Source organism: Rhinatrema bivittatum, chromosome 1 (assembly GCF_901001135.1).
Source record: "Rhinatrema bivittatum chromosome 1, aRhiBiv1.1, whole genome shotgun sequence".
Lineage (NCBI taxonomy): Eukaryota > Metazoa > Chordata > Amphibia > Gymnophiona > Rhinatrematidae > Rhinatrema > Rhinatrema bivittatum.
Window position 1 is genome coordinate 305,029,184 of NC_042615.1, and position 27,113 is coordinate 305,056,296.

General features: G+C 45.4%; 1 protein-coding gene across 1 annotated transcript in view; it reads left to right on the top strand.

Annotated features, from left to right (window-relative positions):
• CENPE (centromere protein E) overlaps nt 1-27,113 on the top strand; it is a 691,519-nt gene that overhangs the window by 633,084 nt on the left and 31,322 nt on the right. Inside the window, 1 exon segment of the mRNA XM_029608709.1 lies at nt 14,546-14,705. Coding sequence (XP_029464569.1) covers nt 14,546-14,705 — 160 coding nt within the window.

The following is a 27,113-nucleotide window of genomic DNA, read 5'->3' on the forward strand; positions in this document are numbered from 1 at the left end:
GGAAATGTTTTAACAATGACCTCCAGTATCAACAGATTATAATCGCAATGCTTCAGGAAGCACATCTAAAAGCTAGATACGAGCGGCTAATGTGCAACCCCCTCTATCCTAAGGAATATTGGGCACCTTGTTCCAAGGAAGCTTAGTATATGGGGGTAGGTATTATTTTCCACAAAGATTTCACCTTTGATTTTAAAAAGTGTATTACAGACCCCAAGGGCTGCTATATTATCCTCACTATAGCGGTTGAAAAGGAGATCTTTACCTTAGTCTTGACTTATGCCCCTCAATCTCAGCAGTGAGCCTTTTTTCAGAGGCTTGATAAACATCTGAGGGATCAAGAATTATAGGAGGAGATTTCAATACAATACTAAATCCAGGCTTGGATATCTCACCTAGAGGTTCTAGGGATCTTAGGGGAGGTCACAACGAATTAAAGTGAATTATTGAACATCGCTCACTTGTTGATATCTGGAAATCATGCTTTCCAAGATTCAGAAATTACACTTTTTATTCTCTTCCCCATCAAAAGAACTCTTCCACTGATTTATTATTAATAGATAGGCTTCTTTTTAATAGGGTCTCACAAACTGACATAGAGGTTATAAATTGGTCTAACCACTCACCTATCTGGTGTACCTTATAATTCACTGGTCTCAACAAAAGCTATACTTACTGGAAACTAAATGATAGTCTATAAGAGGATACTAATTTTGTTAACAAGGTGAAAGAAATTATCCAGAACTACCTGAAGCTCAATGAAACACCTGAAATGTCACCAATATTAATATGGGAATGCCTGAAGGTGGTGCTAAGGGATCATTTTATTTCCCCCACATCTCTTACAAGAAGAAATTGCATAGCGCCAAAAACTTCTTGACCAATTGCTCGTTTATGAACAAGCCCATAAGTTGCACCAAACTACCAGTAATTTGCATAAGTTGCAAAAGTGCAGGCCTCAAATAGCAGATCTGGACAAGGTAGCAATAGCTCATAGCCTAGAACTGACTCAATGATTTTTCGAGGGCAACAATAAAGCAGGCAAACTGCTAGCCCACAGACTAAAAAAAAATCTCCCAAAACAATGTAACCAAGATAAAAGATGGTTTGGGTAACATATTTATTTATTTATTTAGAGTTTTTCTATACCGGCATTCATGATACAATCACATCATGCTGCTTTACAGTTAACAAGGGGTGTAAAATGAAATTGAAACAGTAACAAGTGATGAGAAACAATGAAGTTACAATAAACAAGGTTATCCAAAACTTGGGGAAGGAGAAAAGGCTAGAGAAATTAACAGAAAGAGGAGTGATTATTTACAATATTCTGAAGTGTCTGTCTATAGTTGATGTTGGAATTTGGGTTCAGTTAGGGTCTGGAAAGGCTTGTTTAAACAACCAAGTCTTAAGCCTTTTTCTGAATGGTGGAAGGCAAGGCTCCTGTCGAAGATCAGGTAGAATGGAATTCCATATCGATGGTCCTGCTGTAGAGAAGGCCCGGTCTCTAAATGTTAGATGCTGGGTGGTTTTGGTATGGGGTACATGTAGTGATCCTCTGTAATCTTCTCTAATGGACTGGAAGAGGTATGTTGTCTGAGCGGGATTTGTAGGTTAAGTGGAGCATGGTGATGGATGGCTTTGTAGATAATGGTGATGGACATGAATAATTCTGAAATGTATTGGCAGCCAGTGTAAGTTTTTGAAGATGGGAGTAATGTGGTCTCTTCTCCTCATATTTGTCAATATTCTGGCTGCTGCATTTTGGACCATCTGAAGAGGTTTGGTAGAAGATGAAGGGAGAACCTAGTAAGATAGAATTACAATAGTCTATCTTGGAAAAGATTATTGCTTGAAGAACCGTTCTGAAATCTTGAAAGTGAAGGAGTGGTTTTATTCTTTTCAGTACCTGTAGTTTATGAAAACAGTCCTTAGTTGTTTGGTTGTTGAATGATTTTAAATTCAGATGATTGTCGATTATTACTCCTAAGTCTCTTGCTTGGGTGATGTGTAGGTTGGCTGGTGGACTCGAAGTGCTATTACTATTTTCCGGGGATATGAGAAGGAGTTCGCTCTTAGATGAATTTAGTATCAGGTTTAAGCTAGCGAGAAGGCCGTTGATTTCTCGAAGGCAATTTTCCCAGTATTCAAGTGTTTTAGTAATGGATTCTTTAAGGGGGATCAAGATCTGGACATCGTCGGCGAATAGGAAGTGTTTTAGCTTCAGTTTGGTTAACAGCTGGCATAGTGGAAGAAGGTAAATGTTGAAGAGTGTGGGGGATAGGGAAAGAACCCTGGGGAACTCCTTGGGAGGAGTTATAACGGGGTGATTCTTTATTGTGAATTCTAACCTTGTAGCCTCTGTTACCGAGGAATGTTTTGAACCATGCAAATGTGGTTCTTGTTATTCCGATGTTCGAGAGCTGGTTTAGGAGGATGGAATGGTTAACGGTGTCAAAAGCAGCCGAGAGGTCAAGGAGAATCAGTAAGAAGGATTGACCTTTATCAAGGCCCATGATGAGGTGGTCTGTCAGTGATATGAGTAGGGATTCTGTGCTTAATGCTTTACGGAACCCGTATTGGGTAGGGAACAGAATTTTGTGATCTTCGATGTAATCAGATAGTTGTGCATTAACTAATATTTCCATGATCTTGGCTATAAAAAGAAGGTTGGAAATCGGGCGGAAGTTGTTGGGATCTTTGGGATCCAGATTTGGTTTCTTTAGGAGTGGTTTGAGGGAGGCTAGTTTGAGGTCGTCCGGATAGATTCCCTGAGATAGTGAACAGTTTATGATGTCAGCCAGTGTATTGGAGATGGTGTCAGGAATTAGCAGGAGAAGTTTAGTAGGGATTTGGTCAAAGGGATGGGAGGAAGGTTTCATTTTCTTTAATACTGATTGTTTCTCTTAGGCGGTGATGGGTTCAAATGATTCCAGAGATGTCTTTGTTAGGGAGATGATATGCACTAGTAGGAGAGGTGGTGCTAGGAGGTTGGCGATTTTGATTTGAAAGAAAAGAGCCAACTCGTCAGCTTTGAATTGTGCTTGGTTGCTAGGGATAATCTGGTGTGTTGATTAGTGTTAATTTGGACATGTAGGCAAAAAGGGCTTTAGCGTCGAAGAAAAGGTCATGGATCTTGTGAGCGTAGAAATCCCTTTTTGATCTTAAGGTGGAGTTCCTGTAGTGGTGAAGAGCGGAGAGCGTGCTGGGGCACGGGGCTTTGCGCCATTTACTCTCTTTCTGTCTTAAACTCTGAGTTTTCGAAGTTCGTTGGTGAACCACGGTTGTCTTTTGGAAGAGTTGGGGTTGAATTTTTTTGTTGAAAGTGGACATAGTTTATTTGCTACAGCCTCTGTAATGTTGCTCCAGGAAAGGAGGGCTGAATTGGGATTGGAGAGGTCTATGAGTTGGAGTTCTAAGGCCAGCTGTTTGCTGAGGTCGTTGGAAGAGCAGGATCTTCTGTAGAGAAATGAGGGTTGAGGGGGGGTGTGTGTTACTGGTTTCTGTCAGCGTGAGGGTGGCAGAGATTGTGTGATCTGACCAAGGGACCTGCTTGCATACAGGGTGAGATGAGTACATGATCCCAGCGTTTACGAAGATAAGGTCCAGAGTGTGACCAGCTTTGTGGGGGTAGGTTTGTTGATGACCTGCTTGAAGCCCGTGGCTGAAAGGGCGGTGAGAAAAGCCTCACAGCTGTTTGAGAGTGTAGGGTTGTCTACATGCAAGTTGAAATCTCCTAGGATTATAGCCGGGGAGTCCAGATTTATGTGTGTTGCAGTTTGTTCAACAATGGGGGAGGGATCTGATTCTAGAAGGCCTGGTGGGGCGTAAACGAGGAGGATTTGGAGATGGTCTGATTTAAAAGGCCTATTTCTAGTTTGGAATCTGATTTAGCTGGATGTTGTGAGAATCTCAGATCTTTTATATTAACAACCTATCAAGATATTAGGCGTCAATTTTTAGAATTTTACTTCCAATTATACAGCAAAAATTTGTCAGTTCTCTCTGGCGTAATAGATGATTATTTTAAAAATGTGACTCTTCCAACTCTTTCGGAGCAGCAATGCTCTCTACTGGAGAAAGAAATTTCCCCAATGGAGGTCCAATATGCAATTCAAAACCTCAAAACTGGAATGTCTCCTGGGCTTGATGGCTATACAGCTAGATTCTACTAAAAATTCTCTGCACAACTAATCCCTACTCTTACAAAAATGATTCATTACGTGGCCACCATTCATTTTCACCAAATTTTTTTTTTATTTAATGCTTTTTATTCATTTTTTCAAAAAATTGTGTATCTTACACTAATGGAATGCTTAATTGGATACAACATAGTACAAAACAGAGGTACATATATTCCCCTCCCCTCCCCCCATGACAGAATCTCCTAATCCGAGCATGTCGAGTAGTCCAGTAAGCCGTAGTGTTGTAATAAGATGGGTGGTGACAGGTGGTTGTGGTGTCATCAAGTTCTCTTCATAATTGTGAGCAGCATACTCCATAAGTGGTATAACAATTCAAAGTCCTCATATCATTAGAGACCATATCTGTTGAAGTCCCTCTATAGATTAGAAAATGTAATACCAACCCAGGCCCAGACTGTTTTAAGATATATTACAGATGCGCTAAATAAGTTATAAAAGGTTTTCCAGGTCGACGTAAAGGAGGGCAGTCGATTATGCTTAGTGGCTGTTAAGGAAGCTAACCGATAATAGGAATACAATCTCTCCTTGATCTCCAAGAGCAGAGGAATGCGCTCGGATTTCCAACGGAGAGCTATAAAGCTACGCGCAGCAATGAATAATTGGGCACAGAATTGCTGTTGCTTCTTAGGTATGGTATCTGGAAAGGCATTCAGCAATGCCACAGCGGCCGTGGGCATTATATCAATTGCCAAAAGTTCGCTAATCCAATCAAAAATCTCTCTCCACAGGGGTGCGATTATAGGGCAGTCCCACCAAATATGCAGGTATGTACCAATTGCTCCATAATTGCGCCAACAGGTGTCCTCAATTTGAGCATAAAACTTATGAAGTTACCACCGGTATACCATTTTGTAACAATTTTCCTGAAGCTTGGCAGAGATTGAGCATCGTCTGGCTGTTCTCAAAATTTCTTCCCAGATGCGCGCACCCAGTTGCATTTGCAAATCTGATTCCCAGTGTTTGATAAACGTACAGTGTTCTATGCTCTGTTGAAAAAACAACTGGTACAATTTAGATATGGAACCTTTAAGTATGTCACTATATAAAAAGTAGGATTCTACCATAGACCGGCCAGGGCGGTGCGATCCGGACTTTTGCAGTGAACGTATAAAATGGGTGCTCTGTGCGTAAACCAAAAAATCATGAGATCCAAGATTATGATTGAGAGACATCTGTTCCAGAGAAAGAAAGTCCCCCTGAGATAGAAATTGTCCTATAGTGATTACCCCCTTCTCTTGCCAACGTTTAAAATGTGAAGAATAAAGCCCAGGAGTAAATTGCACATTATAGAATAAAGATGATTAGTAAAAATATTGGTAATCCCCCAACCAGTTGCTTTCGAATTTGACCCCAAATATGTACGGTAGTCTCTAGGGCCCAAGGGACACTCTTTGCAGACCTCCATGTGTTACGTGTTTGCCAAGGCATGGCTGCTAGCGCCATAGGGCCCACCATGTCTTGTTCAATTTGCACCCACTGTTTGGGGAACTGCGACCGATTAATATCTAATAGTGCCCTCAATTGGGCTGCGCAGTAGTACCACATAAGATTTGGGACCCCCATGCCGCCCTGTGATTTGGGTAGATATAAAAGAGCACATGAGAGCCTGGGGGGGGGGGGGTGCCTGCGCCAAATAAAATCAAAGATCTTTTTCTGCCAACTACGAAGGATGGGAGAGAGGATATAAACAGATAAAGAAGAAAAAATATATAGGAACTTCGGTAAGATGTTCATTTTAACAACAGCAATTCTGCCCAACCAGGAGAACGCACCACTGTTCCATCTACTCATGTCTTTGAGGAGTTTATCCACTAAAGGTTGATAATTCAAATGATATGAATCGGAAAGTTGAGGGGATATCATAACACCTAGATTCTTGATATGGGTTTTTGCCCATTTGAATGGGAAGTGCTCCTTTATCATCTGCACAGCCTCTGGGTTCAGGTTAATATTGAACAATTCAGATTTTTCGAAATTGACCTTCAGGCCCAAGACGGCACTGTACTTATCCAATTCACACATTACCCCTTTTAGGGATGATATTGGGTCTGTTAATATTAGTAATACATCATCCGCAAATAGCGAGAGTTTGTACTGGGAATCCCCAAGGGCAACACCCTTAATCTCCAAAGATTCACAGATTTTGGTGGTGAGTGGTTCTAGGTAGAGAGCAAATAATAGCGGTGAAAGGGGGCACCCCTGCCGAGTGCCTCTACCAATATCAAAAGCTGAACCATAACCGTTGTTAACCTTAACCCTGGTTATAGGTTTGTCATAAAGCCTCTGTAGCCACTGAAGGAAGTAAGGCCCAAATGCCATTTTTTGCAGGGCTAGAAACAAAAAAGGCCAGTGGACTAAATCAAACGCTTTCTCAGCGTCAATAGAAAGCAACACCGCCGGATCATCCCTCATGGGAACCCACCACATCCAATCCATGACCTTTCGTATATTGTCAGCAGCCATTCGATGTGAAACAAAACCCACTTGGTCGGTATGAACCAGGTATGAGAGATACTTGTTTAGCCTTAGGGCCAGAATCTGTGCTATTAGCTTAAGATCGACGTTGATGAGGGAGATTGGCCTATAAGAAGCACATTGTGTTGGATCCCGCCCTGGCTTAGCCAACACTGTGCTACCAGCTACATTAGCTTGGGGCGCAAGACTCCCACCCTCCTGGAGGCTATTAAAGAAGTGAGCCAGTGGTCCAGCTATTATATGGGCACATTTGTTGTAATAAATACCCGAAAGACCATCAAGGCCTGGGGCTTTACCAGGTTTAAGGGTCTTTATCACTGCCAAAATTTCCTCTACCGTAATAGGGGCTTCTAGAATATGTTGTTGTTCAGGGGTAAAACTCGGCAGGGCAACCTCCTGTAGATAGTCAGTTATACCTTTAGGACGAATAGTCTCATCCTTGCTATAAAGCTGGCCGTAATCCAGAAAACTCTTTGCGTATCGCTTTAGAGGCAGTCAGCATATCTCCCATGGGATTTTTAATTTTAAAAATGGTATTTTGAGAAGCCCTGGCCTTCAAGCTGCAAGCTAACAGGCGTCCTGCTTTGTCACCACCTTCATAATAGGTCTGTTTTGTAATTTCAAGTGCATGTATTAATTGTGCGTTATCCAGTTTGTGTAGCTCAGATTTTGTGGCTAATAGTTTCTGATAACAGCGAGGAGGATAGGGTTCTCATGTGTTCCTCGGATAAGACCTTGATCTTATGTAACAGCGTCCTCCTGGTTTATTGCCTGAGACGTTTACATGCAGCTGCTGTGGATATTAACAGCCCCCGTACAAACGCTTTGGAACATTCCCAAATTACACCAGGATTAATTGCAGGATCATTATTTAGTACAAAGTATTCCTGGAGTTGGGGTTCAAACTTTTTGACAAAAGACGTATCGTGCAACAGCGACTCGTTAAATCGCCAGAAGCGATCCCCCATGTCCCCCTCACTCACATCACCTCTAAAGTAATAGGGGTGTGGTCGGACCAAGATATAGCATCAATGTCCGTCTTTCGTATTCTGTTACCCAATTGTCTATCGACGAGGAAATAGTCGATGCAAGAATAACTATCATGGGCCGTGGAATAGAAAGTATAGGAGCGAGAATTGGGAAACCAGTTCCTCCATATATCTATTAAGGTCCAGTCTGCCATAATAGTCTTCAATTGTCTGCGCAGTAAGTGTGGTGTGTGTGAGTGCAGATTAGAGTTATCTAGGTCCTGCCGTAGTGTAACATTGAAGTCACCACCTACGATTATGGAACCCTCCGCATGAGTTAATAATAAATTTTGTACCTCTGTCAAGAAGGAGCCACAGTCCCTATTTGGTGCGTAAATTGTGACTAAAGTGTAAACCTGGATAGCCATCCTCATTTTTAACAATAAGAACCGACCATTAGTGTCCGCAATATTAGAGATATATTCATATACTAGTGTAGCTGAAAACAAGATCTCCGTCCCTGTGTATTTGTTACTTCTACTGCAGGCCACGTGATAAACATGTGGGTAATCCCTGTACTTTAGCAAATGAGCATGTCTGCTCTTTAAGTGCGTTTCTTGCATATAAACTATGTCAGCCATTTGATGTATGAGCTCTTGTTTAAAGAGAAATCGCTTCCTATAGGAATTTAGACCTTTTACATTGAGAGACAATTTTAACCATGGTTATTACATAAGGGAAATATCAACCACTTGAGATACCACTGACTAGCCCCATAAATATGGTGATATATGTGAAGAGATAATGACTGAATAAGACCCAATGCTACAACCAGTAATCCGAACATAAAGCTTTTGCCCCATTGTAAGTGCAGAAGAGACTCCTCCATGTGTAGGTATTAAACCTATAAAGATCCGCTCGTCGTTCCATGCGGACCTTAGCTCTGGGGGTACAAAGGAAACAGCGCATTTGGCCATGGATAAGCCCCCCCCCCCCAATCTCTCTATATAATAACAATATAATGCTAAGAGAAAACATCAAACTGCTAATAACTATAGCCGATTACCCCACCTGAAGGCTGTATTAAATAAAAGAAGTACCCAAGGCAGGGAAACATCGGAGTAATCAAACCAGCTGACTGTGAGTTGGTTACTAAAGAGAAAAAATAATAGAAAAGAGAAGAACACAGAGTCATCACTGACACGAAGGCTGTATTCCTGAAGCCAAAGTTAGTTGTATTCAACCTTTATCCGCATGGTAAAGACTTGATTGAGTGGGTTGTCTGTGAAGGCGTCCCCGTCCCGTCCCTGGCCGCCACCAGCTTGGCATAGTATCCGTTGGCTTGGGCTTCACTGAAGAAGCATCGGCGATGAATGTTATTGCAAGGCCCACCTCCGTGAAAGAATGGACAGCATCTGCCAGTGTTTCGATTTTGTAGGTAATTCCTTTGGTTTGGAATAGCAAGGCGAACGGGAAGGCCTATCGGTACTTGATTTCTGCATTCCTTAGTGCCGTCGTCACTTCGTGGATCTGGTAGCGCTTCTTGAAGGGTGGAAGGCGCCAAATCATTAAAAATGGCGATGTTGTGATCCTGCCATTTCCACGCAGGATTAGCCCTTGCTAAGGCAATAACTTCCTCCTTCTGTTTAAAATTGAGAAATTTTATGATTATGTCCCTTGGCTGATTATCTCTCCTTGGTCCCAGAGCGCGATGGGCTCGCTCCAATTCAATCACAGGTGCAGGCTGCGAATCTTCTGAGGGGTCCCTGTTATCCAAAACAATAGCCTTGCAAATGGCCTCCGCCGTCAGCATGCTGTCCTTATAGTGATCTGTTTCAGGCGAAGATTGGAGCGACGCGAGCGATTCTTCAGGTCCTCGATTTTCTCTGCCATCGCTTCCATTTCTGAAGATATTTGTTTGGAGTGATTATTAAGCGCTTCTAAGTTGGCGCTCTGATTGTCAGCGCGGAGATCCAATTCATCCACACGGTAGCCCATGGAGCTTAGGTCTTCCTTCATTTCTGCCATACTCGCCAAAAGGTCCGCTTTATCATTTTTGAGATCTGCGTGTAATTCACTGAAGCAGGATCTTATTTCAGTCCGGGTTGGGCTGTCCGGGTGCAGTCTTCCCGATGGCTGTTCCTCCAGGGGTTCAGGGCCGGAGCCCAATGCGGTCAGCTCAGATAATTCAGCCTGATGCTGAAGGGCCTGCCCGCCGTCATCTTCGGGCGGGAGATCATCAGCAATTTTACTAAAAGAAAATTACTTGAGGTCGGCAGCTCTCTTCCTTGCAGTCACCCTAACTTCTTCCCGCAATTAGTCACTAGGCTTATAAGAAGAATGATCGCGGCTATTTGCTAATAAACGATTCGATTAGAGAGATTCGGAGGGAGCAGAAGATTTATGTGGCCATCTTGTAGTGCTGCTCAATAGCGCCCCCATTTTCACCAAATTTTAACATTGCTGGCATTACTATTATAGCCAAGCTTGGCCAAGACCCTATGGTCTGTGGCTCATACCGTCCCATATCCTTAATAAATATCAACCTAAAGATCCTTGTAAAAATTCTAGCAAATGGACTAAATACAATCATTCCCTTCATTATCCACCCTGATCAGGCCGGCTTTGGTTTTGGTTGTATGGCCATTGACAATGTGTGAAAGATTGCAGACTTGATATGGTGGATAAGGAAGAAAGGAGACCCCCCCTCAGTTGATGCTGAGAAGACACTTGATCTTGTACACTGGCCATTTTTATGTTCAATATTTTTTTATTGAGTGTAACAAATTCAACACAACAGTCAATACGACAACATGGTATCCACCCAGAATCCCCAAAGCAGAATAAGCAAACACCAAACCAGGCTGGAACCTGAACAAACACTCAAACATTTTCCAGGCATTAAGTTTCCCCCCATCCCCCCTCAAACCCTCTTGAGTCCTATCGCCTTAGTAGAATATGTCCGGGTATTGTCACAGATAGCAATTATCCATTCAGCACCAAACTGCGAGCCTTGTGGGCTAATTGTTGCAGATATGGGTCCCAAGTTTGTAGAAAAATGCGATGTTGTCTCAGGGAGGAGTGTGACGCCAAGTTATCAAATTGCATGAGACGATGCAGATGGAGCCGCCATGTCCAAAAGGAGGGTCCCTTCTGGTCACGCCAAAGAATTAAAATGACCTTTTTCCCCACTAGGCCAGCTTTCTTTAAAAGAGTTTGAGGACCGGCACTGGAAAATAAATGGTGGGTTACACAATGAAAGAGCCACAAATAGGGGGAATGAGGGAGACGTACTCCAAGTAAAAACTCCAAATAAACTTGTATTTGTCGCCAATATCTTTGCACTAGTGGACACACCCAAAACACATGCGTTAGGGTCCCCTTTGCCTTTCCGCAGCATATACACAAATCAGTCTCACTGAGCCCCGCTTTACATGCAACCTGTGGTGATATAAACGCCCTACGCAGGAATTTTAAATGCATCTCCCGAAAATACATGTTGCTAGTGATGGGCAGGACCCCCACTGGCCATTTTTATTCAAAACATTAGAAAAAATGCAGTTCGACCATATTTTTACCCACTGGATTAGCAAATTCTATGAAACACCCAGGGCTTGTATAAAAGTAAATGGAGGCTATTTGGACCTATTCCAGGTGGAATGGGGTACCAGGCAGGGATGTCCCCTTTCACCCCTCCTCTTTGCTATATTTCTAACACCTTTTGCTAGTAGGGTGAGAGCTAATAAGGACATCACTGATGTAACTGTAGAGACATTTTCTTCTAAAATGTCACTTTTTACTGACTACGTTTTATTTACCTTAACCAGTCACCTCAGTCCAAGAAACAGTGTCAGAAATGACAAATTACAGTGCTGTCTCTGGTTTTACTATAAACTAGGACAAATCAGAGATGCTTAATTTCACAGTTAATGAACCTCAAGCATCACTACTACGATCCTTATACTCATTCAAATGGGCCAAACACAAGATCAAATACCTGGGGATATGTATAGGTAATAACCAAGATCTTTTCCAATTAAACTATCCACCCCTATTAGCCAAAATATACAAAGAGCTAGAGGAATGGAATCAGTACTGCATTTCTTGGCTAGGTAGAATAGCATCAATTAAAATGAACGTGTTACCTAGAATCATATATCTTTTTCAAACCCTTCCCATTTCAGTCCCTATACATATCAAAAGCTGGTAAAAATGAATAATAAGTTTTATTTAGAAGGGGAAAACACCAAGAATCACCTGCCACATTCTCTATATAGAGGACAGGGAGGTTTGGGAGTCCCTAACCTTATATGGTATTATGCAGCCGCCCATTTGCAAGACTTAATAGATTGCCACAAAACTGCCTCCCCAGCATCCTGGTTCCATCTTGAACAATCAATAATTGGACCAATGCCATTGTATGCCACGCTCTGACAGCCGAGAAAGACGTGGAGAACCTTGGAAATGGTTCTCCTCTCAGTGACCTCCATGCTACAACTTTGGAAAATCTGGAAAACCACACTGATAGGAGACAGGATTTACCATTATAGTTTTTCATTATATAATAATGTCTCATTTGTTAATTAAGTTACACAGTTTCTATATAAATCAAACTTTAGTTCCAATTTGTTTAAGTTTCTATGTTAAAATGTAAAAATAATAATGACACTGTTGACATATTATACTGTGAGTTATTACTGTAAACCGATGTGATATTCCAAATTGAATGTCGGTATAAAAAAGACAAAAAAATTAAAAATGTGCTCCCTGTGTAGACTCCGCTCTGTTCCACCTTGGAAACGAAAGGGGATAACTAAGTTTGAACATTTATGGGGGCCACAAGGTTTTCTAGATTTTATGGATTTGCTTACACACAACTTAAGCATTTTTTGCATGACTCACTTATTATTGTTAATTTGCAACAGGGAGTACCTATGTTCGAATTTATGTATCAGAATGCTGACAAAATGGGGAAAGTCTTATCTAAAATTTATAGTTTGCTAAATAAGGATCCTCTCTCTAAACCTAAGCACCTCCAGAACTGGGGAAAGGATTTAGATTGCACTTTGTCAGATGAGGACTGGAGGGGCATATTAATGGATGTAAGTAGGGGTCTTATTTCAGCCTCCCTGAAAGAAACAGGCTACAAACTTTACTAAGATGGTACCACACTCCGGAGAGCATTCACTGCTTCTATCCTACCACTAAATACACATGTGGGAAAGGATGTTCTGGGATAGTATGAACCTATCATATGTGGTGGGACTGCCCTCAAATCCAGGCATTCTGGCAGAAAATATCGGGTTGGCCTTTACTTTGCAACCTATAAATGCACTACTCAATGTGCAAATTTTGGTGAGTGATAGTCTTCAGCAGAAACTGGTACAACAGGCAATAATGGCGTCTAGAAATGTCCTAGCTAGGTTTTAGAGATCCACACAAGCTCCGTCCTCTAGTTTCATATTGAAAATGGATTTCCTATATTATATGGGGAAAATCATGCACATAACCACAACTTTGTCGATAAATTTGAGAGAATTTGGGCACCATAGGTGAAATGGAAGGAGAAAGACACCTAGAGAGACAGCTTTATAGCATTGTAATACATGGCCAAGCTTAGGTTGAAAGAAGAAGCTGATACTGGAGAGTTTACTATGCCTTAAATTTATTTTAGATTAGGTACTAAATATCGTGCTATTGACATGTAATGAAAACAAAAATTGTGATTTCAACGTGCCTTCATCAGTCCAGATTTTGTTGGCTAAGATTCAACTCCTATAAAGTATTTGTGGAGAAGGAGGGGGGGTAAGGTTTTGGGTTAAAGTCATGAATAACACTGTATATAATGGTGCATTAAGATTTGATGTCCCCGAGAGGATGGCATCTATATATGTTATGCAGTGTGTTATTTAATAAAATTATGAATGGGAAAAAATTAGATATCCAGGTTCATAAAGTGGCATATTGATAAACTGGCATTTGCACCCATAAATTGTCCTTCTTGTATTTATGTTTATAGGCAGATATTACAAACCAGAATGCCAGAAGTACTGTGCAATTATAGAAAAGACGCTTATGATAGTATTGACCAGTCATAATAGGCTTCATCTTGTAAGCAAGATTGCTGGATGGTAAGCCTTATTTTTAATCATCGGTCAAAGTCCCAAGTAATAGATCAATTTTTTTGTATTTTCATTTGCTGTGTATATAATTCATGCAATTCATGTAATTCCAGTAACTTAGCTTGTAAACATCGCTGAAGCCATGAGTTGTCAACACACCCAACATGGGTCCATGTTTCGAACGCTCATCGTTCTTTATCAAGGGCTGGAGTTCAGCGTTGTATTTGTAGTCCATCTGGATTCAAGAATTCAACAATGGCGTTTCCGCTTACATTTCCTGGAAATGTATGCGGAAACGCCATTTCCTGGAAATGACAATATACGCGGAAACGCCATTTCCTGGAAATGACATTTCCTAGAAATGTGTGCGGAAATGCCATTGTTGAATTCTTGAATCCAGACGGACTACAAATACAACGCTGAATGCCAGTACTTCTGGCATTCTGGTTTGTCATATTTGTAATCTGCCACTGTATTTTAATTCGCTACAATCGGGTTTCACGTGAGGTATTGTTGATTGATGTAGGCAGATATTTACAGATCTATCCTTTATGGTTATATAAAAAATATCTTTGAAATTCACCACACCAAATCTCCTATCCTACAAAAAAGTACCATGGTTTCACATAGCTGATTGTAGAATAGTTGGTTTTCATGCCAGAAAAAATGAAGTATCTACTATCAGGTTGTTCAGTTATGATTTTCAGTTTTTTATTTTTATTTTGATACACTGATCTAAATGAAATTGGAATAACTTAATTGCTATTTTTGGCAGTTTTACCTGAGAAAGATCAGCCCTGTCCTTCCAGTGTTGTTACTTGTGGCGGTGGAAGTGGCATTGTGCAGAGCACAGCGATGCTTGTGATGAAATCTGAGAAGACTAATTTGGAAAAGGAGCTTGCTCAACTTAAGAAGAAATATGATCGTCAATTAAGGTGTGATTCCAGATTATAAATAAGCAGTCCTTTATATCATTGATTTTTAAACTTAAAAAAATGCAGTGCATCTAGTTTTGTTTCCATTACCATATTACATATATGCAGTCTAATGCTAACTATATCATTTTTATTTAGACATGTGTTTTCTCTTGATCTTGTTTGTATTAAGTGTGGGCAAAAGCCTTTGAAGCATCCAATTTCAACTATCAATTAAACATAATTGCCCTGCTGGGTCAGACCACTGTCCATCAAGTTTAGCATTCTGTCTCCACATATACCTAAAAAGCAAAGCGGAAGCCGATCCAGTTGGCTGTGTAACAGTGAAGAAAACAAGAATCTGAAGATGGAAAAAAGCCCTTTATTTAAACGTGCCAGACTCTGGCCGAGTTTCGCTCTAGTATATAGAGCTGCCTCAGGGGCAATCAATTTGAGCAGGGCATGTGTTATGCCTGCAGGGCTGAAGTCACAGTATTGTTCATTAACTTAAAACTGGTGATCCGCAATCTACCCAGGATATGGTGCTTCTGCCTTTCACCGCCTCACTCACGCCAGACAACAACTTTAGCTGGCGTTCGGCTACAGCAGCCGATTTAGAGTAGAGAACCAGGACGTTGTTGCGCGTTCGAAGGAGCTTCTTGAAGTCCTTGTGGTCACTAATTCTTTCAATGAGTGGGGAAACTGGAAGGGCTACTAAGAGCGTGGTTCACGCTCTTAGTAGCCCTTCCAGCTTGCTTTGTGTCTGTGAAGGGCTGTCAACATGCATTCGCATGTTGCGGGCGCTATAAGGTTCGGGGGATTGGACACGCGTTTTCAGCCCCTTACTGAATAAGGGGTAACGCTAGCGTGTCAAAAGCGCGTGTCCAATGGCGGAGCGCACTGTATTGTATCGGCCCATTTGAAAGCAGAGCTTCTGTCCAGGCTGTGCTCTCCGTTGGTATTTTTCGCTGGATCGCTATTGCTAGGGTGAGCCGCATTCAGCTTTCTTTTTCCTCCGTTGTTGTTTTTTTACTGCCGCGGGCAGCTGCTTCAATGCTGCGTGATGCAGCTTGTAGAGCGTGTGGAGACTCGAGCACATCTCCGGAGAAGGCCTTTGCTCCACCTGCCTCCCTGGGGGGGAGGGAACCCCCGGAGCCGACGAAAATAAGAAAAGTAAGCCACGCCGCAAGCCTGGGGAGACTCTGCTGACCACAGCATAGCGCTGGAATAGAGGCCATTTGGGCAACTTCATGCAGCTGAGCGTGCCATGGGGGGAAGGGAAGCCCCCCCCCCCCTCCATTGTTGCCGCAGCCGTCAGTCCCCGCGGAGGGCGAGCCGTCTGATTTCTCGCTTGATGTGGCTGCGGACAGCCCTGAGGGGGGCGTCTGATTCTTTTTCATCCTCCTTTTCCTCGGACTTCATAATGTTATTGCATAAGGCATTTAAGGCCCGCAAAGCGGCAAAGAAAAGTTCAGGGTTCCTTCCAGCGACGTCGGGCCCTCCTGCTACGCGGCCTAGACACCCTGATAAAGTGGACATGCCTAAACTGCAGCTTCCCCTTCGGACCGCGCCGTCCTGCCCACAGGACGATTCCTCGGTGGATTCCAAACCGGAGAATCAGGATTTGGGAGATAAGCCCCCCTAGGGGGGGTTGTTCCGGATGACAGCCCTGATAATGTAATGCCACAGGCAATGGAGGGGGATGACCCTAAGGTAGTCCGTCTATTCAGGAGGGTTGAATTGGAGCCATTCATCCCTGCAATTCTGGAAGAGTTGGGTATTGAGACTTCGCAAGAAAATTCCCAGATGGGGAATATTGATCCTGTTATGGTGGGCCTTCCGGGGCCAACCAGATCCTTCCCTTTTCATGTCTATCACTGACCTGCTCTTTCGTGAATGGGACACCCCAGATTTGGGTTTGAAGGTCAGCAAAGCGTTACCAGAAGAAGCCCTGGACCTTCTTCGAGTCCCCAAGGTGGATTCGGCGGTGTCGGCCATAACAAAAAAGACCACCATCCCAGTGACTGGAGTGATGGCACTTCGAGATCTCCAAGCTCGCAAGCTAGAGGTTCAGCTCAAGAAGATATTTGAGGTCTCTGTGCTGGGAGTCTGGGCTGCCATGTGCAGCAGCTTCTCTTTACGAGCAAGTCTTTGATGGGTCCATCGATTACAGAGTGTATCGTCTCTCTCGGAGGAGGAGGCCGCTCAAGCGGGACATCTGGAAGCCGCTGTGGCCTACAATACGGATGCCCTGTATGACTTCCTCCATACATCCGCCCGTTCTTTGGTGTCAACTATCTCGGCCCGCAGATTGCTCTGGCTGAAACTGGTCTGCTGATGTCTCCTCCAAAGCTCAGTTGGGATCTCTACCATTTAAAGGCAAGCTGCTCTTTGGAAAGGACTTTGAGGATCTGATCCACTCCATCGGCTGCCAGAGGTTAGACCTAAGACAAGAGTTTCTTTTACTCCTCAGTCCCGCTTCCGGGGGAATCGAAGATTTCGTTCTTCTAGATCATCTGGCTCCTCAGCGAGATAGTCTTCCAGCCAGCAACAGTCCTGTTCGCAGTCCTTTCGAGGCCGTCGCTTCAGCAGACCTGGGTCAAGCCAGTCTGCAGGAGTGCTTAAGTCCTCACAATGAGATGAGGCCGGTCCCTTCCTCTGTGCCAATTGTGAGAGGCAGACTTTCGCAATTTTTCGAGGCGTGGACCAAGCTGACCTCGGACCGCTGAGTCGTCAGTGTGATAAAGTACGGCTACGGTTTAGATTTTGTTCGGCACCTGCGAGACCACTTTCTCATACTCATACGCGGAAAAGCATCGGGAGGTGCAGGATACATTACAATGCTCATCCAGCTCGCAGCCATCATTCAAGTGCCTCCCGCCAAATAGCGGAAGGGCCACTATTCTATTTACTTTGTGGTGCCAAAGAAAGAGGGCACCTTTCGACCCATTCTCAACTTGAAAAGAGTCAACAGATGCCTTTGAATACCTCTGTTTCGCATGGAGACCCTGAGGTCAGTCATTGCTTCGGTGCACAAGGGGGAATTCCTAGCATCTCTGGATCTTACCGAAGCGTATTTGCACATCGATGTCCGGCCCGACCACCAGAAGTTCCTGAGGTTTTCAATCCTAGGAGAGCATTTTCAGTTTCGGGCTCTACCATTCGGCCTTGCCACAGCACCCAGGACCTTTACCAAAGTCATGATTGTAGTAGCAGCACAGCTCCAGAAGGAAGGACTCTTGGTTCATCCTTATCTGGACGATTGGCTGATCCGAGCGAAGGCGTAAGCTCTCTGCCATGCGGCAATTTGCCAGGTTATTCAGCTGCTGCAATCACTAGGTTGGGTGATCAACCTAGCCAAAAGCCATCTGATTCCCTCACAGGCTTTGGAATTCTTGGGAGCCCTGTTCGACACAAGCCAGGGGAGAGTTTTTCTGATGGGGGATCGCATCATCAAACTACAGGGATAAGTGCGAGATTTGTTGTCCTAACAGCCTCCCAGAGTTTGGGACTATCTTCGGGTCCTCAGTTCAATTACTTCAACTGTGGAATTGGTCCTGTGGGCATTGGCTCATATAAGACTTCTACAGTCCGCATTGCTGTCCCGTTGGAATCCGGTGTCAGAGCAGTTTCATCTTCCTCGTACAGAATGTGCTCATTCCAGTCTCGATTGGTGGCTCCTCTCAGACAACTTGAGCTGCGGGTCCCTCTGGAATTTCCCGTTTGTACAGTGGTGACCACAGATGCCAGTCTCTTGGGCTGGGGTGCGGTTTGTCAGTTCAAATCAGTGCAGGGTCTGTGGTAAGTGGAGGAATCCCAATGGTCCATCAATCGTCTAGAGACCAGAGCAGTTCGCTTGGCATTGCAGGCCTTTCTTTCTCTCTTGCAGGGCAAGTCGGTCAGGGTTCTGTCCAACAATGCGACAGCAGTGGCTTATATCAATCACCAAGGAGGAACAAAGAGCCTGCCAGTAGCGATTGAGGCTCAGCAATTGATGCATTGAGCGGAACAGCACCTAGCCAGGATTGCTGCCTCTCACATTGCGGGAGTCGACAATGTTCAGGCTGATTTCCTCAGTCGACACAGGCTAGATCCCGGGGAGTGGGAGCTATCCGTGGAAGCCTTTCACTGCATACGTGTCACGTGGTCCCAGCCAAGTATGGACTTGATGGCGATGTTTCGCAATGCCAAGGCTCCTCGCTGCTTCAGTCGTTACAGAGAACTGGGAGCAGAGGGCGTGGACACCCTGGTTCTTCCTTGGCCGACAACAGTACTGCTGTATGTTTTTCCACCCTGGCCCCTCATCGGCAGGGTGTTGCACCGAATAGAGTCTCACCCAGCGGAGGTAATTCTAGTGCCTCCGGAGTGGCCAAGATGTCCGTGGTTTGCGGATCTCATCGGTCTAGTGGTGGACGGACCCCTGAGATTTCGAGGGCTTCCGAGACTTCTAAGTCAGAGTCCTGTTTGTTTGGAAGAGGCAGGTCGCTTTTGTCTAGTGGCCTGGCTTTTGAGAGGAAACGTCTCATGAGCAAAGGTTATTTGGAAAACCTCTACCTCCCTAGCCTACATCAGAGTGTGGGGAGTTTTTGAATCATGGTGCATCGAGCATAAGGTGCAACTTACTCGGGCCCTGGTGTTGGATATTTTAACATTCTTACAGGCGGGGTTAGCCAAAGGTTTATCCTGCAGCTCTCTCAGGGTACAAGTAGCGGCTCTCTGTTGTTTCCATGGTAAAGTCAATGGGGTAGCCTTGTCGGTTGCTCGTTTTCTCCGGGGAGCAAAACATTTACGTCCGCCGATCAGAGATCCTTGTCCCTCATGGAACTTAAACCTGGTGCTTAAAGCTTTGTGTGCGGCGCCATTTGAACCCCTGAAGAGAGCGACGTTAAAAGATCTGATGTTGAAGGTAGTTTTCCTCGTGACTATTTCCTCGGCGCGCAGAGTTTGAGTTTCAGGCACTATCATGCAGGGAGCCTTTTTTGAGAATTACGGATACGGGAATTTCCCTTGCGGACGGTGCCTTCTTTTCTTCCGAAGGTAGTATCCTCTCTTCATTTGAATCAGTCTGCTGAACTTCCATCTTTAATTTAGACTGCTCTGATCCCCAGTCTCGGGAAGCTTGATATCTGGGTTCTGTTGCGCTACTTGGAGGTTACCAACAGTTTCCGTATGTCGGATCATCTTTTTGTATTGTGGAGTGGCCCTAAAAGATGGCATAAGGCGGCTAGAGCTATGATCGCCCACTGGTTAAAAGAGGCTATTGGGTCAGTGTATCACCTTTGTGGTCAGCCACTCCTGGTATGTCTTCGAGCGCATTCTACTCGGTCACAGGGGGCCTCCTGGACGGAGTGCCAGCAAGTGTCACCACAGGGGATTTGTAGAGCGAGCGGCCACTTGGAAGTCACTTCACACCTTTGCTAGGCATTACTGATTGGATGTGCAGACCCCAGGTTCTGTGGGGTTTGGTGAAGGGGTGATCCGAGCGGGACTCTCTGGGTCCCATCCCATGTAGAAGAGCTCTGGTACATCCCAGGAGTCTGGACTGATCTGGGTACATACAGGGAAAGGAAAATTGGTTTTTACCTGCTAATTTTCGTTCCTGTAGTACCACAGATCAGTTGAGAGTCCCGCCCAGTTCAGCATAGACATAACGGAAAGTCTGCTCGTTCAGTTAGTTTTCATCGCTCTGCAGATAAGTATTTTTTAAGAGTTTCAAATTTTCATTGAAGTTGTACTACATTGTCACGGGCTCTACTGCCATTTGGGGTTAATGGGCCTGGTTCTTGTGGTAGTACCTCCCAGCGGTTATAGCTTGTAGTTAGTTAAGTTGGGTTTTGATTCATTATGCTTTGATACAGTGTAATACTGGCAGACTGTAGGTGGCACTTCAGGGTATAGGACAGAGTTCGCCAAAACTTCTCTGGCTCCATTTGCTGGAAGGGAGGCAAAACCCAGGAGTCTGGACTGATCCATGGTACTACAGGAATGAAAATTAACAGGTAAGAACCAATTTTCCTATAGTTTCCCAGATCACAACTTAGAGCCCTTTTTAAAAATCAACATCACATTGGCCGCCTTCCAGGCTTCAGGAATTGTGGCTCTTTGAAATGATAGGTTACAGATTACTAGTAACAGGTTAGCAGTTTCATGTTTTAGTTATTTAGATCTCTGGGATGGATGCCATCTGGTCCCAGAGGTTTGTTAATCTTTACTTTGTTAATCTGATATATTACTACCTCCATTGTAGCATATATTTGTTCTAGTTGCTCAGAATCTCCACCATAAAAAAAAAGTTTGATGTGGATATGTTCCCAATATCCTCTTCTATAAAGACTGAGGCAAAGAATTAATTCAGTTTTTCTCCTAGGCAATCAGGATGATAGTCCTCACATGTGGGTGACATCAGATGGAGCCCGGCACGGAAAACTATCCGCTCGTCCATGCGAGGTCCCCCTTCAGTCTCTTGTTTTCCGCAGTGCAGTAGCCTTGCGGTTGTGGAGCTCCAAACCCTTGAAAGCATTTTTGCTGGTTTTTTTCAGGGGGGGGGTCTGCATCTGGTCCCCCTTTGCATTCGGTTCCTCCGGTAATTACCCTTGGCTTTTGCCATTGTTATTCGCAGTCGATCCCAGATTTTCGCTTTTGGGTCTCCATCTGTCATCAACCGTGCGCAGGCCTCTCTTTCGATGGCGTCGTCGGATTTTCGACGGTGCCCACGGACCATGTCCATCATGGATCCACATGAGGTGTGTATCCTAGCCTGGGGAGCCTTGCATGATATCCGAGGGTGTACGACCAAATGACCCCCAAAGGGCGTTGTGCGTGCTTGGATAAAATGGAGAAGCTTTTTTGCTCTCCAAAACCCTCCACTTCAGCGTCTGTATCCTCCACGCCTAAGGTCCACGGGGAACCACATCAGTCTCTTCATTCTCCAGTACCCTTAAGGATCAAGGAGAGGGAGATCAATGCTCGGTGGTCTCTCCCCTCCCCCTAACCTCGGGATTATCATCATTCTCTGCGCCGAGAAAAGACCGGGCAGAGCGCCAGAAACACAGGAAGCATAGACACCGGTCACCGTCTCAACACATTTCCAGTTCCGGAGCATCATCGGCGGCTACTGAGCCGCCATCGAAGCGGCACTGGCCACCGGAGGCCCCATTGCCCCCGGTAGCCCGAGGCATTCCCCACCAGTCAGCGGTGGTGGAGTCCACCCTTAAACAAACCAGATGCTCCCAGACACACGCTTCTGCCCCTTCGGGGTGCGAACACAGGGAGCTCGATGGCATTATATAGAAACATAGAAACATAGAAATGACGGCAGAAGAAGACCAAATGGCCCATCCAGTCTGCCCAGCAAGCTTCCCTCATTTCTTCTCCCATACTTATCTGTTTCTCTTAGCTCTTGGTTCTAATTCCCTTCCACCCCCGCCATTAATGTAGAGAGCGGTGGAGGAGCTGCATCCAAGTGAAATATCTAGCTTGATTAGTTAGAGGTAGTAGGAGTAGTAACCGCCGCAATAAGCAAGCTACACCCATGCTTATTTGTTTTTACCCAGATTATGTTATACAGCCCTTATTGGTTGTTTATCTTCTCCCCTGCCGTTGAAGCAGGGAGCTATGCTGGATATGCGTGAGGTATCAGTTTTTTTCTTCTCCCCTGCCGTTGAAGCAGAGAGCTATGCTGGATATGCATCGAAAGTGAAGTATCAGGCACATTTGGTTTGGGGTAGTAACCGCCGTGACAAGCCAGCTACTCCCCGCTTTGTGAGTGTGAATCCTTTTTTCTTCTCCCCTGCCGTTGAAGTTATGCTGGATATGCGTGAAGTATCAGTTTTTCTTTTCCCCTGCCGTTGAAGCAGAGAGCTATGCTGGAAATTCGTGATGTATCAGTCTTTCTCCGATGCCGTTGAAGTAGAGAGCCATGCTGGATATGCGTCGAGAGTGAAGTATCAGGTACATTTGGTTTGGGGTAGTAACCGCCGTAACAAGCCAGCTACTCCCCGCTTTGTGAGTGCGAACCCTTTTTTCTTCTCCCCTGCCGTTTAAGCATAGAGCTCTGCTGGATGTGTGAAGTAACAGTTTTTCTTTTCCCCTGCTGTTGAAGCAGAGAACTATGCTGGATATGCATTGAAAGTGAAGTATAAGAATGGAGTATATATAAGTATAAGTATATATAAGTATAAGAATGGAGTATATATAAGTATAAGAATGGAGTGATCAAGCTAGTTGAAAGGCATTAGGGAGTGATCAAGCTAGTTGAAAGGCATTAGGGAGGATCAAGCTAGTTGAAAGGCATTAGGGAGGAAAATGTTCCAGGGGGCTATGCTGATGGCCAAACAAGTACCGAAGCAAAATCCTTGCACATCAGCAAGTATCCAACAACAATGGTGCAGGAACAAATCTTCAATTCTACAGAATTCTCAATGATTTTTATCTTTATTAATTTCAAAGGAATATATATGGCAACTCCATAGGTAAATCATGATTCATTTATAAAAGTCCCCCGACACGGTCCCGTGTTTCGCGGCGGCTGCATCGGGAGGGACCACAAGTGTTCAAACAATCTGTGAATAAAGACATAAGCATATGGTGGAATCTCACAATAAGCTACTATTTTTAAAAGCATTAAGGTCAATCGTACATACCCTTTTTGAGCTGTCATGGAGCGCGAGCGCCCTCAGTCTGACAAACATTTAAAGCAGGAATTTGGCGCAAAACAGTGATCCATCGCGAGATCCTCTAACCAATCAGCAAAGAGTAGAATTTAATCAAACAGATACCACTCGATTTCCTTGTTAAGGCCTCCCGGGCTGACAGTGTCCAATGTGTAAATCCATCTTTGCTCTCTCCTTCCTAGTATCTCGGCGAAGTGGGTTACAAGGGGTTCATCCATTCTTTGATGTCGGATGTTGGAACAATGTTCAGACATCCTTGTTTTAATCATTCTAATAGTTTTGCCAACTTATAATAAAGGGCACGGGCACTGCACTATGTATATCACTCCTTTAGTTGTACAATCGGATCTAGAGCACAAACGGTAGATCCGTTCAGTGCATGGATGTTTAAATACAGTGACTACATCGGTGTGCTCGCACATAGTGCAGTGACCGCAGGGACTGTGAATCCCCTCCGGAGTGAGCTCTCTGTCATATCTGCAAAAATTGGCATGCACCAGCTGGTCACAGAGATTCCTCCCTCTCCGGAAGGTAAACCGAAGAGATCCGTGTAGAAGATTAGACAGTGAAAGTGAGTCCCAATGTCTACGGATCATATCCGATATCAATTTTCCTTCAGTTGAAAAGGGCAATATACAATTATACCAGATTCCATCCTCTTGGTCCCCAGTGGGTAAGATTGACCTTAATGCTTTTAAAAATAGTAGCTTATTGTGAGATTCCACCATATGCTTATGTCTTTATTCACAGATTGTTTGAACACTTGTGGTCCCTCCCGATGCAGCCGCCGCGAAACACGGGACCGTGTTGGGGGACTTTTATAAATGAATCATGATTTACCTATGGAGTTGCCATATATATTCCTTTGAAATTAATAAAGATAAAAATCATTGAGAATTCTGTGGAACTGAAGATTTGTTCGTGCACCATTGTTGTTGGAGGCTATGCTGATGGCCCATATTGCAGCCTACCAGCTATACATGACCCAATACAACCGCAACTTATGGAAGCAGGTCCAGGAGTTTGTGGAGGGCCTCCTCCAGCAACAGCAGGAATCCCTTGCAGCCATTGCCACGCTGGGACTTGAGGCGGGTAGACACCAGGTCATGTCTATCTACGACGTTTTCAAAACCGCAGCCTGCCTAGCCACAAGAGGTGTCTGTGCCAGACAGCTGGCTTGGCTCCGGGCCTCCGATCTCCTACCAGAGGTTCAGAACAGACTTGCAGACCTCCCCTGTACAGGAGAGAACCTGCTGGTGACAAGGTGAAAAGAGGTCATGGCGCAGCTGAAAGATCAGCATGATACTCTTCAGCAACTCTCCTCCAGCCCCTCTGAAGGGCCCCTCTGCTGCCAGAAAGTCCTCCAGGCCGAGCTCTTGCAAGCCATTCTACCAGCTGAGGAAGTACTTCCCTCCAGCTGGCTGTACTCATCCGTCTTGGTCCAGCCCTAGGGGTCGGGGCCGGCAGCAGCAAGTCCCGAGGGCCCAACCAGCTCCCCAGCAGGCCCCGTCGCCAGTTTTTGACTGGCGGCAAGGGGGCGTGAGCCGGTTGCTGGTTCCCCTGGCGGATGATCCCCCAGTCAGTGACAGGCTCCTTTACTTCACCCGCCGCTGGGAAGCGATCTCTTCGGACCATTGGGTCCTTTCCATTATCCACCAGGGCTACCGCCTGAACTTCAGCAGGCTCCCAGAGACCACTCACTCATGTCCATTGTGTGGTGCGCCCACCCATCAGGTCATTCTTCAATCGGAACTTTCTGCCCTTCTAGCAACGGATGCGGTGGAACCAGTTCCCCGCGAGCAGTGGGGACCTGGCTTCTACTAAAGGTACTTCCTCATTCAGAATAAGAACGGTGGCTTATGCCCCATTCTCGACCTCAGGGTGTTAAACCAATTTCTCGTAAGAGAAAAATTCAAGATGGTCTCTCTAGGCACGCTGATCCCACTCCTCCGAGGAGACTGGCTCTGTTCCCTCGACTTAAAGGAGGCTTACACCCATATTGTGATTGTCCCCAACCATAGGAAATACCTCCGTTTCCTGGTGGGGATGGCACATTTTCAATACAAAGTACTGCCCTTTGGGCTGGCATCAGCCCCATGTGTCTTCACGAAATGCTTGGCGGTGGTGGCCGCCTACCTCAGACGTCGCTCTGTCCACGTCTTTCCATACCTGGACGATTGGCTGATACGGAGCAAATCACACTCTGGGGCCCTGAATGCTATGGCCTTGATGGTTCAGACCTTACAGACCTTGGGATTCGTTATCAACTTCCCCCAGTCACATCTCAATCTGTCTCCACGGCTGGACTTTATCGGAGCCAGGTTGGATACGGCACAAGCAAGAGCTTTTCTGCCCAGGGATCGAGTGGTCGCCCTCTGCTTGCTGGCCACCCTCGTTCACAACAGAAAGAGGGTGCCGGCCTGTCTGCTGCTCTGCCTGCTGGGCCACATGGTGGTCTTGGTCCATGTGACCCCCTTGGCCTGCCTGCGCATGAGGGACCCGCAGTGGGCCTTGCGGTTCCAGTGGCAACAGGCATCCCAGAATCTGGAAGCACCGGTAACAGTCACAGACCCTCTCAGTCTCTCTCTGACCTGGTGGGAGGCCCTGTCCAATCTGGAAATCGGACTCCCATTCAGCCCGTGCCACCCCAGATAACCCTCACCACCGATGCCTTGCCTCAGGGGTGGGGGGCCCCTTTGGACTGCGGCTGAGTCCCGCTGCCAGATAAACTTCCTGGAGCTGCGGGCGATCCGGTACGCCTTTTGAGCCTTCCAGGACAGGCTTTCCTCCAAGGTCATCCTTATCAGAATGGACAAACAGGTGGCGATGTGGTGCATCAACAAGTAGGGCAGCATAGGGATTGGGCCCTCTCCAGGGGGATGTATCTACAGGCCACCTACCTGCCAAGCCACCTGAACACGCTGGCGAACCGCCTCAGCCGGTTTTTCCAGCCACACGAGTGGTCCCTGAACCCAGCGGTGGCAGTCGACCTATTTCGTCGCTGGGGCACACCAGACATAGACCTGTTCACCTCTCCCCACAATCACAAGGTGAGCATGTTCTGCTCCCTGATTCCGGGGAAGGACCATCCGGCCTGCGTCGCGGTCTCCCTTCACTGGGTACAAGGTCTCATGTACACGTACCCCCTTATTCCCGCTTCTTTCAAGGACTCTGACGAAACTGCAAGAGGACGGGGGGACCATGCTCCTGGTGGCACTTTCCTGGCCAAGGTAGGTGTGGATTCCTCTGCTCTAGGACCTGGCCATGAGCGCACCGGTTCTGCTGGGGACGGCTCCCAACCTCCTATCTCAGAACCAGGGCACCCTGTGCCACCCGAACCTCTGGGCCCTGGCCCTCACAGCGTGGATATTGAGCACATGGTCCTCCAGCCCTTACAGCTCTCAGATGGTGTTTCCAGGGTCTTGATTGAATCCCAGAAACCCAACTGTTTTCATTGTGGTCTTTATGGGGCCAGATTGTCTCCGTTTCTCCCACAGCGCTGCAGTTGTGTTGTGCCCGTTAGCACCTTGTTCGGCAGCTGTGGGCCCCAATGATCACAGGGGGCAGTCTGGAGCTCACATGTAATCACTCACATGTGAGGACTACCATCCTGCTTGTCCTAGGAGAAAACACACTTGCTTACCTGTAACATGTGTTCTCCTAGAACAGCAGGTTGTTAGTCCTCAGGAATCCCGCCCCCCTCCCCACGATGTTGGGTTCACCTTTGGTTTGTTATGTTATTTTTCTCGCTCATATT